Source organism: Crotalus tigris, unplaced genomic scaffold (assembly GCF_016545835.1).
Source record: "Crotalus tigris isolate CLP2741 ecotype Arizona unplaced genomic scaffold, ASM1654583v1 scf7180000017614.5298720, whole genome shotgun sequence".
Lineage (NCBI taxonomy): Eukaryota > Metazoa > Chordata > Lepidosauria > Squamata > Viperidae > Crotalus > Crotalus tigris.
The window spans coordinates 4493097-4511671 of NW_024096513.1; the positions used below are offsets into that span (position 1 = coordinate 4493097).

At 41.9% G+C, this 18575-nt stretch overlaps 2 protein-coding genes across 9 annotated transcripts in view; one reads left to right on the forward strand and one right to left on the reverse strand.

Moving 5' to 3' along the window:
- The window catches only part of RIMS3 (regulating synaptic membrane exocytosis 3), a 63976-nt gene extending 46104 nt beyond the window's left edge, over nucleotides 1-17872 (forward strand). For 4 of the 6 annotated variants that reach the window (XM_039329872.1, XM_039329902.1, XM_039329877.1 and 1 more), the window contains exons 6-7: nucleotides 17-156; nucleotides 2871-7022. In XM_039329872.1, the coding sequence (XP_039185806.1) occupies nucleotides 17-156; nucleotides 2871-3083 (353 nt within the window). In that variant the 3' untranslated portion in view covers nucleotides 3084-7022. Of the gene's footprint in view, nucleotides 1-16; nucleotides 183-2870; nucleotides 7023-17809 lie in introns of those variants that run through there. The other 2 variants (XM_039329893.1, XM_039329911.1) reach the window with 2 other exon arrangements.
- The window catches only part of SMAP2 (small ArfGAP2), a 30272-nt gene continuing 25185 nt past the window's right edge, over nucleotides 13489-18575 (reverse strand). For all 3 annotated transcript variants that reach the window (XM_039329858.1, XM_039329840.1, XM_039329850.1), the window contains exons 9-12: nucleotides 18160-18325; nucleotides 16720-17030; nucleotides 14610-14723; nucleotides 13489-14518 (exon numbers count right to left, since the gene is read on the reverse strand). In XM_039329858.1, the coding sequence (XP_039185792.1) occupies nucleotides 14123-14518; nucleotides 14610-14723; nucleotides 16720-17030; nucleotides 18160-18325 (987 nt within the window). In that variant the 3' untranslated portion in view covers nucleotides 13489-14122. The remainder of the gene's footprint in view (nucleotides 14519-14609; nucleotides 14724-16719; nucleotides 17031-18159; nucleotides 18326-18575) is intronic.

Consider the following 18575-nt stretch of genomic DNA (forward strand, 5'->3'; position numbering starts at 1 on the left):
CTCTCTGCCAATACAGCCACCTACGTTAAAGTGTATCTGCTGGAAAATGGGGCTTGCCTGGCCAAGAAGAAAACCAAGACGGTCAAGAAGAACTATGACCCGTTGTACCAGCAGGCGCTTCTGTTTGACGAAGGCCCTCAGGGTAAAATGCTACAGGTGAATGCTTTCCTCCTCTTTGAAGGGTAAGAGGATCCTCCTTCTGCCCATATGCATTTTACAGCCGTAATTCAGCCACAGGCCTACTGAGATGCCCTCACAGCATTGTCCCCTGGTGTCCCCATGGGAGATAGCTTAGACAGGCAACCTATATGGGTCCAGTAGAAGTTCTAGTCAAGTTTCCCTGGGGCCTTTATGGGAAGGTGATTCTGGTAGCTATTAAGTAGACAATCGGTACGGTTACTGTAGAACAGACATGTCAAACACAAGGCCCGGGGGCCGGATGCGGCCCGCAAAGTGGTTTCATGTGGCCCGCGAAGCCATCCTGGAAACAGTGAGGGAACGGCCCCCTCTGCCTTGGCCCAGGCCCAGGCCAGCCGGGAGCCAATGTACAATTTTGTGGTGGCCATCTATGCTGAAACACATTCAGTTTTAGCTCCACAAGGCTGTCTGGAAACAGCGAAGAACCAGGAGAACCTTCAGCAGCAGCCTTGAGGAAAAGGGGCTGGGCTTGGTGCCACAGGTGCTCAAGGACCAGGCTGGGCATTTGACCTCTACTGCCCAGGGCTCTGGGCAGTCCGCACCACCATCCAGCCCCCCCCCGCATGGCCTGAGAGGAACAGTGAGGCTCTTCCAGTGGACCATGCCTTGGCACTTGCTCCGGTCCCACGCCCTTCTGCCAGAGATCCTCAGATCTGTCCCATTCCTGCCCAGGCCCCCACAGGCACCCTTGACGCGAACGATGTAGAGCTGGCCACACCCACTCAGTAGGCCACACCCACTCTATCCATGCCCACCCAGTAGGCCACACCCACCCTGGCCACACCCGCCCGGCCCCCTGAGGGCAACCACAATGCTGATGCGGCCCTCAATGAAATTGAGTTTGTCATAGAGATTTCTGTTGGGTTGTCCTCTGAAAAGGTCTCTGGTGTCCTCATCAGAATTAAGATGTTTCAGCTGGGGAACTTGTAGAATCCCCCCAAAAGATTCTGAAGGCCCCAGAAGGGAAGTTGGATGCTATGAAGATACTTGAAGAAGAGGGTTATCATGAATTGCCTCAACTATTGACTTTAAGATCTAGGGGTTTTTTTGTGTTGGAAGTCCCAATTTAGATAAAAATGGAGATGTTTGGCTTCAGGAATATGCTGAGTTCAAAGTTCAAGTCAAGAACAAATGGCCTTTCAGATATTGCTAAGGAAATCTTCCAGAAATCAAGATTGTTCAGTGCTAAACCCGGAGAAACACAGATTTCACATTCCTGAAGGAGGAAATAGTAATTCGATAGAGAATCAGGAAAATGTTTTCCTGAGATCTTAATTGAGATCTTGGTGTAAGCAAGATTTTTATTTTGAGCAATGGGATTTCATCGGGTTGGCCGTATGGCACCCAGAGTCACTTTATGTGAGATGAATGACCGTGCAAATTTGATTATTAAATAAAGTCAATAAATAAAAGGTAACTTTCTATAAATGATGAGCTAAAATTATTGACTCATTTTTAGTTGAAAGAGCAATTTATGATATACTTACTTTCCATCTCCTCCTTTTTAGGATCTTTATTGCTCAGGTAGGGAACGCCAAGAATTACAGATCTGATTCTAGATTTCAGAAAGGGTAGAATCCTGACACCTTTTGTTGTTGGATGGTTGTAAGATATTAAAAGGGTACCAGGACCAGGGTGCTTCTTGATTTACCGATTGAAATGATCCTTCTTCTGGTTTTGCACACTGACAAAAAACCGATACTAGGGGGGAAAATGTTATTAACTAATTGAACCTGGTCATGTTATGTGGATGCATTCGCTAAATCTTTAAATGAATGGAAGAAGCATGTTCGGCTATTTTCAAACCATTGGGTACTTTTAAATAGCCCCTAGCTAGCACTACCCGTCAAAAGATATTTTAATATCTCCTAATTGTGTATAAATTGGGATCCACATCAGCTAAGCAAGAGCACATATTTTCCCATTTCCAGGATAGTAAATGATTACAGAATGCAAAACTCATTTTTTAAAGGCTGCAAGGTTTATGCTAAATGCATTTAAAGGAATATCTTTGAGAGGCAAAACAGACCCGCTCCTACTTTACCTAAGAGTAACTTCTGGAACTCAAGGAAAGGTTAGTTTAGAGCAGGGGTTCTCAACCTGTGGGTCGGGACCCCATTTGGGGTCGAACGACCATTTCACGGGGGTTGCCAAACAACGCAGTCCGCCATTTTTCCCCCCCTTTTCCTTAACTGTGCTCCTCCCTTTTATTCTATTGGGTTTTGAAAGCCAATAGAATAGACTCTCTTGAACAGAGTCTAATTCTATTGGCTTTCAAAAGCCAATAGGAATTGTCCAGGCTGTCTCTGCCCTGCTGAGCCCGCCAAAAGTCCCATTCTGCAAACGGTGCTGCACCAGTTGAGTAGCCCTCGACTTACGACCGGTTGAGTAGCCCTCGACTTACGACCAGTTGGGGGTTGCGGCATTAAAAAGATTGAGAACCACTGGTTTAGAGTCAACATAGGTAGGACTATGCTGTTAATGATTTATGGTAATAGTATGAAGAACCAGGGTGTTAGCCAAAAAATAGAAACAACCCCAAGGATTAGTTAGTTATGGGATGTTGGTAAAGGCCTTCTGCTTTCCACCTGACTCTGTAGGTCTTCTAGTCTTCTAATTCTCCTGTCTCGGATTCTCGTGGCAATTCAGCTCTTCCTCCTTTTCCCCTTTAGGTGATTGTCTGGGGAGACTATGGCCGCATGGACCACAAGTGCTTCATGGGGATGGCTCAGATTGTCCTAGATGAGCTGGACCTGTCCAGTGTAGTGACAGGTTGGTATAAGCTCTTTCCCACTTCCTCGTTGGCAGACTCCACCATCGGACCCCTTACTCGTCGCCTTTCTCAGTCTTCACTAGAGAGTTCAATAAGCCCTTCTTGTCCTTAAAGAAGACAACACAACAACAACAACAGAGAATGCCTTGTTCTACCACGGCTTCTGGAAGTATGGTTTGTAAATATTCCATGTCTTTTCCTCCCATCACCCTTTCTCCTCCTCCGCCTCTTCTTTCAAGGAAATTGTTCCAGTGACTTTAGACGTGTCTGATCCTCCCTCTCTGGGGTGGACAACGTAGGAGAAATCCAAAAGGGTGATGGGGGAGGAATTGAAAGGGAAAGAAAAGAAACACGTATTAAGGAGAGGAAGAAAAAAACACCCCGATTAACAAATTGCCAGTTTCAAGACTGTTCCATCACCCCAAAGAAAATGGCCTGTGAAAAAGAGTAAATCGTTTCTCATGCTGGAAACATCTTAGGCAGGATCTCAACCGTTAAACCCACTTCAAAATAGCATGTTAGGTTTTCTTTCTCCTCTCAGCCCTGTTTTCTTTTGGCATCTCTGGAGGATAAGCTTTGATTTCTCCTAGTGTTTCTTTAGACGAAACAAAAAAGGGGAAAAAAATGGAATGCGGCACTTAACGTCTTTTTTTTTTAAAGGAATGTAGCATTTTCAGACATTATGTAGCTTGCCACGTGCTTATGGATTCCTCTGCAATATTTGTACAGTACGGTCACCTTCCCACCTGGCAGGAGCTGTCAGCATTTCACTTCCTGCTTAAATCCTGGGTTTGGAATCCTGGAGAAAGCAATTTCGTTTGCATTGTGCGTACCTGGAGAAGGATAGGAGGATCTGCCAAAGGTGCGGAAGAAGAGAGATCTCCAAAGGGTGCATCTGACTGTTAAGTTCAAAGAATACTAAGACTCATGATTTTGCTTTGTCATGCTTAGAGAAATTTAATTGTGTCTCCTCCTTTAGAGACTCCTGTTTTAGATGCTGGATCTTTGATGCTATTTTAGCAAGGCATATGCAAAGAACACTCTTATTGAAATGGGCCCTTTGTTCAGTTTGTCCTCATTGTGTCTGGAACAATTTGCAGCCTGAAAGGCAAGATACCAAACCAACCAATTTTCAAACAGAAGGTAAAATATAACGAGAAGAAATTTACTGGGCAAACATGGAAGCTCTTCAAAGTTTCATAGGAGAGCCTATGAATTTATCAGAAGGATGAGTATGGAGTCTCTCCATTTATTAACTGTTTCAGTTTAATCCAATCTGGCTGCTATCCAAAACCAACTAATTTGTTTAAAAAAAAATGGAACATTTGATGGAATTTGCTTCTGTGTAAACCCGCATGGGCTGGATTGTTAGTTGTACGAATATGTGTTTTATGTAGCAATCTGGTCTCTCAGTGACGGCCAGTTCCCGTAGCAAAATTGAGAATTACAGAAGCTTTTCATGAAGGTGCCTACTAAAATTTGTTGCAAATACTCAGGGGAGATACTACTGAAAATCACAATTTCTTTATTGTTCCTGTTACTATTATTTTTTAAAAAATTTCCCATAGACTATAGGAGCAGTAAAAGCTGGCGGATTGAGTGTTGACATGACAGCAGCCTGAAAGCTACTGGTTAGTTTCTGGATACTAGACAGCCTTGGAAATAGCTCTTAAATTGGAATGCTCATTTTAGCTATCCACACTTGATTTTAATGGAGGGCCAAGAAACTGTTTTACTTCTTAGGTGTTTTATAATATAAGTAAAGTAAACATGGATTCTTCTGTAACTTCAGTTAGGATGAAACACAAGGGAAGTTCTCAAGAAGAAAATTAAGGGGAAACAAAACCGATAGCACTTAATTTCTCCCTTACAAGGACAAGTTTCCAGCGGATGTTTTGATGGGATCCCATCACACCCTTCAAAAAAGCACGTGTAAATATATTAGTAACGTATTTCAGTAACATTAACCTGCACCAATTTTTGAATATGGAATTTCTGGAGCCACCAATTTGGCCCCACAATTTCACCAGACCAAACCATCTACAGCACAGGTGTCAAATTCGATGGCGTCACGTGATGTATTGTGACGTTTTTGCCTTTGTGGAGCTGGGGTAGATGTGGCCTGCGCATGATGCATCTGGCCCGCGGGCCACTAGTTTGACACTGACCTGATCTACAGATTCCAAAGCAGGGAGTTGATGAAATTTTCTTGGCTTTGTTCTCCTTGAATGCCCTGTCGTTCTGTTGCTTCCTACATGTATGGACTGTTGTGACATTTTCCAGAATAAGCAATATATTGGTTTTGAGTCTACACTGGAGACACTCTGTCTTGTTCATTTTAGAAAGCCTTTTTTGACAAAAAGACAAAAATGTGTCATCTGGCATTCACCTCTAGACCAACAAAATGTTGCCTGGTTTTACTGCATCCTGAATCGAAGTTGGAATAAATGCAATTTACAAAGGATGTTTTAAAAAACTGCAGAGCAGGACTAACTCAAAGTTTGCCTCTAAGGACAAAATGTGGCCAATCGCTCGGTTGTCTGTTTTGCAGAAAACCGAGATCTGCTTCCAAGTAGAAAAATATGGATCACGAAAGCCTTGTGATAGTTAGTCTTGTGGAGTCAGCACAATTTGCCCCCTAAAACACGATTTTGAGTGAATCGCCGAACTGTGCCTCAAATTATGACTCTGAGATTTGAGGAGCCACGGTGACAGTTCTTCTAAAGGATATCACTTAGCACAACAATTATGTAAAATATAAGCAAGGAAGGCAGTAAAGATTTTGCGCAACCGGGGACGGGCTTCTCCTGAAGGGGCTCTTTTGAAAAAAATGGCAGAAAATGAATCAATGAAGTGCCTGCAGAAAGTACAACCGTCAGTAGAAGCTGGTCCAGATCCAAGAGGTTCTGCCGCAGAAAGAGCAGCTACTCTCACGAATCCTCTCTTCTGATTCCTAAACCGAGAAGAGTCCTTCAAAGACCAATTGCATTCTTGAGACTGAAGCTTTGCTTATCCAGGGATCCTTGCACATTTTCCTACATGGTTGGCGACTTTTGCCAATATAGATACCCTCTTCTCTAAGGCATAGAAGCATTGTTTGAACCAATCCCCAGTGCTCCAGATAGCTGCGCTACAGCCCCCAAGCTTGCCATGAACCCAGATTCTGGGGGTCTCTGAACTTTCCTACCTCGACCTTACACCACTCTGGATATCTGCTTGTATCATCTCTTTGGCTTGATCACCTGAACTTGTTTTTGTTTTTTTTCCAGTGTGTTGATTGCTGACCCTCAAAATGGTCTGTGCTTGTAAGATCTTGAATTGTGTTTCATCTTAGCTAAGCAGCTCCTTGACATATATTTTATTGCCAGATTCAAGCCATGGTCTACACTGAGCAGTGCCCCGGCTTGCTTAGCAAGTAACACTAGTTATAGGAATACAATGGCGTCTTTTGGTGGCGGATAGGCAAAGGACGCCTTATTTATCCATGGATGAGACACTACCACATCTGGAGACATCTCACCTAGTTTAGCAATGGCACCGTCAGTCTGAAAGAATGGAACAAGGTAGCAGATAAATAGAAATCAAATTAATTCTGTTCCCAGGTAGTGAAATTAAGGTACTAGGGATTTCTAAACAGCTTCCAGTATTTTTATAACAGTTCAGACAAGAGTGATATGATGTGATCCTAAGGATAGCATGCATGATATTGCAGTCAGGCAGATATGGAAACCAAAGTTGGAACCGCTAAGACATTTCACATGTTTTTCTAAATTCAGCAGTGAAGGAAAGAGGTACAAAAAGGTATGTCCCAACGTAAGAACTACAAATCTAGATACAATATGTAATTAGTCCATTTCCACCTCAATAGAAAGTTTTGGGTTTGTTGGGCAGCCCGTAATCATTTTGATAGAAGTCTTTACTTTGTTTTAAACAAAGTATTCTCACAGTCAGAAGCTTATGTTAAGAGAGATGATGAGGTTTCAGATAGAGTTTTATGTCTAAAAACTGCTCCCAAATACTAAAATGCATTTCATGGGAATAAAAAAAAAAAGCAACTAATTCCAGGCCATTAAAGGAGCTTTAGGTTTTTATTTCATAAGCATCAATCCTCTCTTTTGTGCCAGAGCTGATGGTATCTCCCACTCTGAGGATTTGATGTGAGCAAAAGTCCCAGGAAGGAATCCCAAATGCCTTTGAACGTGCTAAGAAAGAGTTCTCTAGATCTTGGTTTTTTTATTTGGGCTGTGACCTCCATTTTTTAAAAATGATTTCTCTGCACAAAATAAAACAAAAATTCCCAATGGCAAAATGTAAAAAAATTCCTGTTGAAATGTTAGCTATTTTTGTTTCAAAAATGGGGGGGGGGAAATAGTTATACCCTAAAACCATTACATTGGCTTCAAATTGGGTAGATCCAGAGAACATTTATCTCACGATCTGCATTTTGAAGTGGACCACTGGCATTGCCATATTTCCAGATGATGCTGTTTTTCGCTCTCTAACATTGTTTCCTTGTCTGCTGTTTCCGACAGGAACCACTGAAATGTATTTTATTTATCTGGCATATTTATATCCCGTTTTTTCTTCCCGCATGGAATTCAAAGTGGCATATATAAGTTTGCCAAGCCTCCCACAAACCTTTCATTTTATCAGAGAGGCTGTTTTATACACATTATTGTAAAGAAAGGGCAGGGAAGTTTAGAAAACAGCCCCCGTTGCAGTTAAAGGTTTGCCTCTGAGCATAATTTGCCAGAATGATGGAATGGATGGGACTTGATCCAAATGAACAAGAACTCTGGTGAGTTGTCCTCTCTGAATTTTAATCCGCGCTAATTCAGTGCAGAATAAGAGTTAACAACCCGCAAGCTAAAATGGAGAAATGAGCTAAGCAACATTGGGATTGAGATAGAATTTGTCGAAAGACTAAAGAAACATGTAACAGGTCATCTTTACAGGAAAAAAAAAGAAAAGTGCCTCTGGATTTCTTCCAGTACAAAAGGCAATTTGATCGATTTTACAATGGAGATGCATGCTAGATTCAACACTGCCACCTGCTGCTCGGAGAGATCCTATGAACAACTTCAGTAAAGGCTAAACAGGAGCAGCCCACATCCTAAAGCCGCACCTCCCTCCAGGTAATCGGACTCTGCAGAAATCTTGACTCGTGCAACCCTAAGTAAAGAATGAAGAAATGGATCGTTTTTCTCCACAATCCATGAACGGAAAGTATACGAAGATGGGAACAATGGCTGGAATTGTTTTTACCAAACTATTTGTACTGGAATAGTAATGAAGGGTGCGAGACAAGCGAAGTGCAAATTGTTGATTGTATACCTCATGATTTTATAACTAGTATGTTGTGACTTGTTTTGTCTGTTAGTCTAGTTAGTAGCAGCAAGAGACAGCAAGGGACAGGGATGGTAGGGCTTTTATTAGCACATCTCTTTTCTTTTGGCCTTCTCCTTCAAGCGTGCAAAGGAATTACCTGGGAGAGCTTCTCCGGAATCAGGTATTTATTTTAATAATGCATATCTCACCTTAAAAAAAATAATCAAGAGTTGCTTTGCAAACTCAGAGCAGAAATAAAACAAAGTCATAGCTGGATCAGTGTTAAGACTATTAAGGATTCGGTCTGAAGCAGTGTTTCTCAACCTTGACAATTTTAAGGCATGTGGACTTCAACTCCCAGAATTCCACAGCCAGCAATGCTGGCTGTGGAATTCTGGGAGTTGAAGTCCACATGCCTTAAAATTGTCAAGGTTGAGAAACACTGGTCTGAAGAGAAGATAATAGATAATAGAACAGCTTATTGAATTCCAGCTGTTCAAACAATTAAGTTGGATCCATTTTTATGAGAATCTTTTCCACCCTGTGCATGGGAATTCTGGGAAATGTAGCTCAATACCACTGGGATCCTCCAGGATACAGGCAGTTCTGATTTATGACTTGATAGCCTTGAATATTTATTTTGCCCCAGCATTTCCCATAAAAATGTTTTTTCTTCAACCCAGAACTTAGCTGTTCCCTCAATATGAAAGCTCCTTTCAGGGTGTGTTTTTTTTTACATCATCAGTACGATGAATATAGAAAACAATCATGACTGGGTGATGCACCAGTCTGGCTGTTCTGATGCCTTCCTGCCCAAGTTACATTTCAAAGTGGAGAAGCTACAGCGCTTACACAACGCATGTGATTATTAACGTCGCCCTTGCACCAGGATTCAGGAAAAGCGTGCACAGTTGCAAAAGGTGTTTTGAGGTCTGCTGTTCTCAGGGGACACTATACTGTTGCACTCTTAAAGATATGGGGTTGAAATGAGAAATAGACGAGATGGTTGGAATGCAATAGAGCATGGGGTCCTGGGCTGAGCTTTTGAATCTCCCTTAACTGCAATCAGCCAGAGTTGGTGAAATCCATATTGGGACCACCACTGTAGGATCTGTTGCCTGTTCTGGAGCTTTTAAAGAAAAAAAAATAGTATATTTTTTAAAAAAACCTTTGGAGATGATGACTGAGAAAAGAGATGTGTGTGGAGATGGCGTTGATTTAACATCTCTAGTTAAGGCAGGGGTGGGGAGAGAGTAGGATGTTGTGTCTCATTGGACAACCTTGTCCCTATTTGAGGTTCTTGGGATGTGCTGGGAATCTGTCAATCATGCTGGTTGGGAATTCCAGTCCTAAGACACCAATCGGAGGAGTTAAGCTGGGGAAGATTAGCTTAACCATCCCACTTGCTGCTGGAATGAAGGATCTGTTCTTTGTATTTGTAGTAACGATGTTAAAGCAATGCTCTTCTGATGCCAGAGTACTTTTCAGTCGGAGTGTGGGTGCAATAGGCTGTCTTGAGTTGGACTGTTTGGCTCATTGGATAGCAAACCCCTCTGGATTGTAGCACTTTTGATGTTGGTGGCCTTGTTGGTGTTTTCCTTTTAAAATATAAGGGCTTATATGTTTTCATGTTAACAATGGATAACTTTCTTCTCCCCGCCAATTAGTTCTTCCAACGCCCTCCTTTCCCCCCAAAAAGAATGTTGAACAAAGCAGCTTATTGTTCACTGTGACATTGTGAATTTATTCCCCAGAGACAGTCACTAGAAACTGAAGGCAATGCTACCTCTAAATTTTCTTTGGCCTGGAGCCATTCTGGAACTGAACTCTTAGTAGGGGCTGAAGATGTATTTGTATTTATTTATAGGGATAATTTATATCTAGCCTTTCTCCTAAAAACATGGTTTACAAGGCAGCAAGCAAGAGCTTTGTAGAATAAAATGAAAAGACTGATATGCAGTGGGAGTAATGTAAACTTGACCTAGAAGCTTAGGTTCATTGTCCTGTTTTAAAAAGGTCTACCGACAGGAGGAATCAAACACTTCAGCTATGATGGGGAGGTCTTCTTTTACATATTGAAAATACATCTTTATAGCAGCCTTTCAGAGCAGAGGGCCCCAAACGATACAGAATATGGGTCAGACCGTACGATAGTTTTTAAAATATCGTATTTTAAATGACGCAACATCAACAAATGGAGAGGCTTGGAAAAAACAACTGGATCCATAGAGCTCCTTGAAACCATAGCATGAGTAGGTTCTAAAAAGATTGTGAAAAGGAAACCAAAGTAGAGTGGCAAGATTTAAATAGGTATGATTTATTTAAATGAGTCTTTGTTAGGAAGACTTAAAATCTGGGTGGCCATCTCAGAGGTGCTTTTCCAAAATGTTTTGCTTCCCATTCAAGAAGTTTCTTTGCTTCTAACTAGCTTCTTGGATGAGAAGCGAAACATTTTCAAAAAAAAAAAAAAAATCAACAAAGCCCAGTTGCTTTTTGGAAAAGCACCCTTGGAACAACCATGACCTGGATGATTGAGAATCTCCACATCTGGGTGGTCTGTCATTAAAAAAGATTTCCTCACAGCAAAGACCCATTCATTATGGCATCTTGGGTTAAAACCAGCATCCTGAGCTTGAGAAAGTGACAGGCAAAATAGATGGCTCCATTTTAGATTCTTGAAGTTGAAGTAGCTTTAGCTGCTAAGTTATCTTCAAGGCTTGTTCTAGTAATGGGGATGGGTGGGGGCCTAAACAGGCCATCCACCTGGCCCAATTTTATTTAGAAGCAAATTCTAACTAAACTAATATTCCCTATGTTCCTTCTGTGAACAGAGTAATCAGGGATCTTGTCATGCAGAAGAATATCAACAGAAGAAACTATTTGTAGCTCAGGACTGAACTGTGAAGTCCTTGGTAGTCTCTTAATTTGTTTTCTTGCAGATGTTTAATTATCCAACTAGGTAACATCTTCAGTGTTGTTCACTGAAGATGCTATTTAGTAGGGTAATGGAATGTCTACAAAAAACAACCAAATTCAGGGATCACCAAGGGCTCCATAGAAGAATGTGGCAAGGGATGGAGTGATCCTAGAATAGGAGTCATTGCAAAACAGTAATTAGATATTATAGTAATCTTGATCAAAGCATAACTAAGTTTCTAAACTGGGGTTTAGAAGGAGTAAATCAAGGTTGTCCAAGCCAACCAACTTGCGTCTCAAGATTATAGTATAGCCTTGGCCTTAAGTAGCAGATTTTCTGAGAAAAATATGAATGGGGATCAGAATAAGAATTTCAAAACTTCCAGTCACATTGAGCACAAGGGGTTGTCTTGCAATGGGCAGCGGAGAGAACAGTTACTAATGGACCAACACACACACACACACAAACACACACAGACAATTTTATACCTGTGCTCTGTAATGTTTTCTATGTGATGTGGTCTTTCCTAAATGTAAAACTCTTGTATTTTTCTGTGGATTTATATATGCAGCAGGACTGACAGCTTTGAGAGTGCACGCTCAATTTTGTAAATTATTATTGACAAGATTTTTTTCCCCTCTTTACAAAGGAGACAAGATGGATTTTCCAAAAAAAAAAAATAAATAAATAAAAATTAATGTTTCTCCATTTGGCTTGTTAACTGCATGTACAGTATTTGGACTGCAAGTAAAGATAATTAAAGCCAGTTTTGAAAACTGTTTTGTTTCAGGTGTTACTGTTACTAGTTTTTAACCAGTGACGTTTCATGCACACCCTACAAAACACAAAGGTGTACTATAGTTGAGTTTCTGTGGTATGTATGTGCATTTGATTTTGATATGAGTGTACCTTGTTTACATCATTCCTCTGAATACAGGGAGGAGAACAATTTATCCAGTTCCCTCTGTAACCACTAAAAGTATATTTAGCAGCTTGTTGAAGGTCTGAAATGTCAAGAGATCTTGACTATGGATTTGCCGCAGCTGCAAGACCCAGAAATTTCCAGTGATAGCTGTGTTTCTCATAAGGCTGCATTTGGCACACGGCTCTCCCAATGGGTACATGATATTTTTAATGCTTTTAATACAGGGAGCTTATTACTTTGGATTAGATCAGTGTTTCTCAACTTGATCCACTTTTAAGAGGGATGGACTTCAATTCTCAGAATTTCCCAGCCAGAGTTGAAGTCTACACATCTTAAAGTGGATCAGATTGAGAAACCTTGGGCTAGATGAATAAGACTATTGCTGTGATTGGTGTGTGTGTGTGTGTGTGTGTGCTGTGCTGTGCGTGTGTGCATGCATGTATGCCACCTGTTCCCAGAGACTCTGGGTGCCTATCAGTGTCAACATACCCAAGACTCGAAATACATATTAAAAATTGACATAATAAAAAAAGATACAGCACCAACCACAGAAATGCATGCACCATGAACTTCACCTTCAGTGATAACATGCGGCAAGGCAGAAAAAGTAGGTTTTCACCATTTCCTTCTATTTCAAGAAAGATGAAGCTGACCAAGCTGTCTCCTGGTGGAGAGTTTCCAAAAAAGAGAAGGCATCTATTCTGAAAGCCCCATCGGTTGGCAATCTCAAAGAGATTGCAATCTCAAAGAGATTGCAATCTCAAAGAGGATCTGCAGGGGACTGGTCCTACTTGATCTGGTTGGGCAGATAAATACAAAAGGTACGGCCTCAGGTAACCAAGTCTAGAGTCATAGGAGGCTTTAAAATTGACAATCGTCTGCTCTATAATCTTTATAACTAAGTATCTCATACTGGGATTCTCTATTTTTGTACAGTTGCAGAGTGATAGGTGGCATGCAAGTTTAATAAATTATCAATTTAACCCAAGAGACACGACGGTCATAGATGACTATGCCAGTTTATTATTGAGAAACCTCATATCTCTTCCTCGTATGATGCCCTCCAGTGCAGCAAAGGGATTTACTAGCATAGAGTAGTGGAAGTGGATCACTTAGTGCTATGTCTTTGAATCCTGCAACTCCTAACTTCATCTACTTCTGCCTAGTAGATGAATCCAGCAGGCAGAAATTCAGAGACGTAGCACTGCAAACAACAGACTAGATTAATTCCATAGCAATAAGTTAAAATCGAATGGCATACGCAATAAAGTCTTTCAATAACTTTTGAGAAAAAAAGGTTATCTCCATTTGTTTTAACACAAGCATTTAATACAAGGACAAAGAAGGTAAAGAGTTTCACTGCAGCATTTTATTAATGAATTTACATATACACAAGATAAAAGTAGGTGGCCTGGCTTCAATTTGTGCTACAAAAACCTTTCAAAATTATGGACTGGGTGATCACTGCTTGTGTGAAATGACTGAGATGGGAGACTGGCCCCATCTCTGATGCTTCCCCCCCCCTCCGATAAAGTCATCATGCGGGCAAGCTGGGTGCTTGTGAGAGTTACACGAGGGAAAACAAATGCAAATGAAAACTTGCCAGGATTCTGGACCTTCAGCATCAGCTAAAGCAGTGTTTCTGAACCTCAGGAGCGTCAAGAGATGGACTTCAACTCCCAGAATCCCCCAGCAAGCACTGGGATTCTGGGAGTTGAGATTCACACATTGTAAAGTTGCCAAGATTGAGAAACGCTAGGCTAGATCTTTCAAAGGTTAAAGTGGGGAGAAAGGGGGAAAAAAAGCATTTAAATATGCCAGGACTAAACAAGCAGCACTTGCTTTTAAAAGAGGTATGTCTCCTCCCAACTCTCAACTTTCAGAAAAGAAGCCTAATTTGTGCTTGAGGGCTCATGGAGCTCCTCTCCAGGGATAACGCATTTCAAGCTCATGAAGTAGTTTCGTAAAACACCCACCAAAATCATGGAATGTATTGGTGGAATAAAAAAAAACGAAGAGTATTTGGTGCCAAAGTCCTAAAATACAAAGTGCCTTGAGGTGAAGAAGCCTCGACTAAAGACGCAGAGGTCACACCAGCCATCGTGATCGCTCCTTTTGCAATCCCAGAACAGGCTTTGAAAATGATGGTCACATCTACCGGAAGGGCCAGCTGCCATCTTTGGTCCGCCCTCCTTAAAAAAAATGCTCGCCTATGGACAGGATGAGCCAAGGTGGCAAAGACTCCGTCGGTGTTTTGAACATGAGGTGGGAAACTGGCAGAATGGATGTCCGTTCGCGAGAGGAATATCCGTCGGAGAGTCAGCAGCAAGGTAAGTAAAAACAGAACATCAGGGAATAACCGATGCTTCATACAGAACTGGGAAAATAAAACCCAAGAGAGCCGAAGCTAAAAATGAACGAGAAAATGGTCCAAATCGGGTGTGTGTGTGTGTGTGCTATTTCCACACCTGGGAACTGAGGGCTTGATTGGTTCCTGGGGCACCCCCTCTGCCCATTGACTGTCCATAGCGCATCACCCCGTTTGTGCCACAGAAGTTCATCCCTGCCATTTGCTGCGTGACCTGAAGGAGAAGGCAAGGAGGGGTCAGGTCAATTCTTCGTATACCCATCGCTCAAGCTTACCTGCTGCAGAAGAGGCTTCCACTGGCTTTCTATACTCAGGGACACCTTTCGTGTCCTCACTGCATTGGAGCTGATCAGCCACCTGGTGACAATCCTGGTGCTTAGAAGCTTGAAGAGACCTCATGTTCTTATTCTTGACAGGCATGGCGCAATTGTTAATGGGAGGAAAAAGCTTCTACATCATGTTGGAAATTACCACGTGGGTCATCCATGCCAACAAGAGGTGTAAAACAGTGCTGACGGACATGGCTGGCTGTGATTAATGGGAGCTGAAGCCGAACACATTTAGAAGGCATGAGGTGCTAGAAAGATTGAGAATCTGGTACCTATCAGCACTCAAGGGAAAAGATAACATCAAGACTTAATGTTGACAGATGTAGAAGTTTTCTTTAAAAGGGTAAACTTAAAAGAAAGCCAGACACGTGCAGAAGAAACGTTCTTCCTTCCCACAAAGAATTTAGATGGAAACAGATTTGAAAAAAATACATAATGAATCCTAATTAATCCAAATCATCCACGTGTCCATTATAGGAAGCACTGACCTCATGTACTGCTTTGACGTATTCACATAACATTTTGTGGCAGGTCACCAATTTACCAGAAAACTAGACTTCCCTCACATCCCAGTGAGCTATGAAATGTTCTTTTTGGAAATGAACTGAGATTTGATTGGAGTTTGATTTAGGGTACTTAGGAGAGAGAGTTATAACTATATATGTATGTATGTATGTATGTATGTATGTATGTATGTATGTATGTATGTATGTATGTAGGTCCTTGGTTATTCGGGTTTTCTCCCGCGTAAAATTGGAAGTGTCTTGGCGATGTTTTGATGAAGTCCCATTCGTCATCTTCAGGCTGGTGTTTTCAGCTTCGTGCTCCTCGAAGCACGAAGCTGAAAACACCAGTCTGAAGATGACGAATGGGACTTTGTCGAAACGTCGCCAAGACACTTCCAATTTTACGCGGGAGAAAACTCGAATAACCAAAGACCTACATACAAACACCCGCGAAAACCTCAGAAAACACACACACACACACACACACGTGTATGTGTGTGTGTGTATATATATATATATTAGGATGATTAAAGAATGAATGCCATTCCTAAGGTCTGTCCTTGAGTCAAACTTGTATATAAGTCACAATGGTATAATACTGGGTAAATAATATTGGTTAATGAAATAAATCAGTGTAATGAACTTGAACCATTGTATATTTAACTTGAATCACCGTGTACTTAATTCAAATTTTGCTAGAGTAGGTTCTATTCTTAACTATGGGTTATCCTTAAACTGGGCTACTCTTAACCCATAACAGCAATTCAGATTTTAGGTGCTATGGTTGCCACTAAAAAAAATAGCTGTATGGATGTGAAATTTAGAGGACATCAGAGAAGAGGTCTATGGAAATACTGGTGCCTGTAGGCATTGTGTTAAAATTAAGCCCATCTGCATATTATCCTCTACGGGAAGATTTTTGAAATGGAAGAATATCAAGTTGATTTATTTCACTCAACTTATGGGCTACATCATGAAAAACTGCTGAATCACAGAGAATATGAACATGATAGGACTTCAGAAAATATTTCATCATTTCATCAAATGAGTCTCAAAGTGGCTTATAAAAAACTTTGGAAAGCATTTTAATGGTGGTTGCTGGTCATTCAGCATCTATCATTTTCACTCTTTATTGTTGACTACCAGATCAAACTCTTTGAGAAAAAGGACAAGGAAAAAACGTGTACATTAGGACTAGCAACTTGATACCACTATTTTTTAAGTATATCGCTATCCCTATCCTTAAGTTCAGTACCCAGCCAGCTGGAGTTGGCAGGCATGAGATTATCTACCGGTAATCTTTAAGTGCACATTTTCCCCTGTCCCCAAGGTTTGAATGAGGCCTCACTCAAGACGCACACCTGTTGGCTCTTACCTGAGCAAGGTTCCATTGTAATTGGTGAGCTGGTTGTACAACATACACTGGTGGTGGGACAGGTGCCATGCCAGGCATGTACCCAGCTTGCTGTGTTGCCATCATCCCAGTGGGGACCCCAATTACTGCGGTCTGCATGCCGCCTACATAACCTGCTGGGATCGCCATAGGTGCTGTCATGCCTGCTGCCGCTCCTGGCTGCGCCATCACCCCCACTGGTGGTGCCATCATGCCACTCGGTGGTGCCATGCCTGGGAAATTGGGATAGGCGGCTGGGTAGCCCATTTGGGTTGGCGCTAGGAACACGGTTCCTAAAGAGATGTGAAGAAGGGAGAGGTGCAAATGAAGATGTCACCGTCTGCCATAAATGCTCTCTTAAGCTACCTCCTCTACAGTAGTGACCAAAATTGTGGAAACCTTTTGGGGAAAGTGTGTTTTTGAGGTTTGATGGCTAATAACACCACTTTTTGGGGGGAGTAGTACCATAAAATTATATATCAATGGAAAGATAATTTAATCAGGAACGTAATGCAACATAGTTTGTTCAGTTATCTGTGCTGTATTTTATGCAGTTATAGCCAAATAACCCAAAAAAGGAAGCACAACTTGCTTAGGTTGATCTCAGGTAGCTTTCCTGCATCCGATTGTAGCCAATGAGCACGAGTATTTAGAGAGCCAATCGGGTGTCATCTTGTTTTGCCAATGAGCCAATCAGATCACAGTAGGATTCAGTGATGTCATGTATTGAAGCTGAGAGGAGGATATTTGTCAGTGTGTTGTGTGATGGCTATCAAGTCGGTTGGGGTTTTTTTGTGTTCTTTCATTTAGTGAGCTTGTAAAATATAATAAAATTAAAGTAATGGTGCAGAGAGTTGCCTGATTGCCCAGAAAGCGATGTAAAATAGTATTACTAGATGAACAAGGATACAGTTATAAAGAAATTAGAAGAAATATTGGTGGAAACTTAACCAAAGGTGGCATTTCTATTGTACACTTTTCCCAAAAGGTTCCCATAGTTTTGGCCACAGCTGTACAATGGCCCTGAAAACAGTAACTTATGACCATTTTTTCACACTTACGGCCATTGCAGGGTCACACGATCAAAATCTGAATACTTGACAACTGTTTGAATTTATGACGGCTGCAGTGTCCCGGGATCAGGTGATCCCTTTCTGTGACCTGACAAGCAAATTCAACGGGGAAGCTGGATTCACTTAACAACGGGGTTACTAAGGGAACAACAACTGCAGTGAATCACTTCACAAGTGTGGCAAAGGAAGGTCGTAAAATGGGACAAAACCTACTTAACCGCCGTCTCACTTAGCAACGGGAATTTTGGACTCAACGGTGCTCATCCCTCAAGGACTACCTGTATTATGAATCCATTCCCGAGTCTAAAAACCCACCAGGTGTGTCTGCCATGGTAGGTGGGGTGCATACCTTGTGCAGGGATCTGTGGCGTATGGGAGCCATATAAAGAGAGGATGGAGTCCTTGGACAGCTGCTTCTTCCCCGTCTCCTCGGCCTTGCTGTCTGCCTCAGGGAACAGGTTCAGCTTTTCAGGAACAGAGCCAGCACTTCCAGCTGTGGGCATTGAGCCAGCAACCTGGTGAGAGAATACACTGTGCTTATTTCCAAAGGTGGAGGCCAGAGAACTGACACAGCAATTTTCCTAAAGGTGCCGGTTCAGATTTTCCATTTTTCAAAGTACTGCATAAACTAATTTACCACCTTAGGAGAATTCTGCAAGGGAGGCGATCTCTATCTCCTGACTCTCAAACGGGAGAGAAAGCCAAGTCGAAATGAATCAACCCAATCGGAGACAGATCAGCCCAGACTCAAGGGATCAAGAAGGA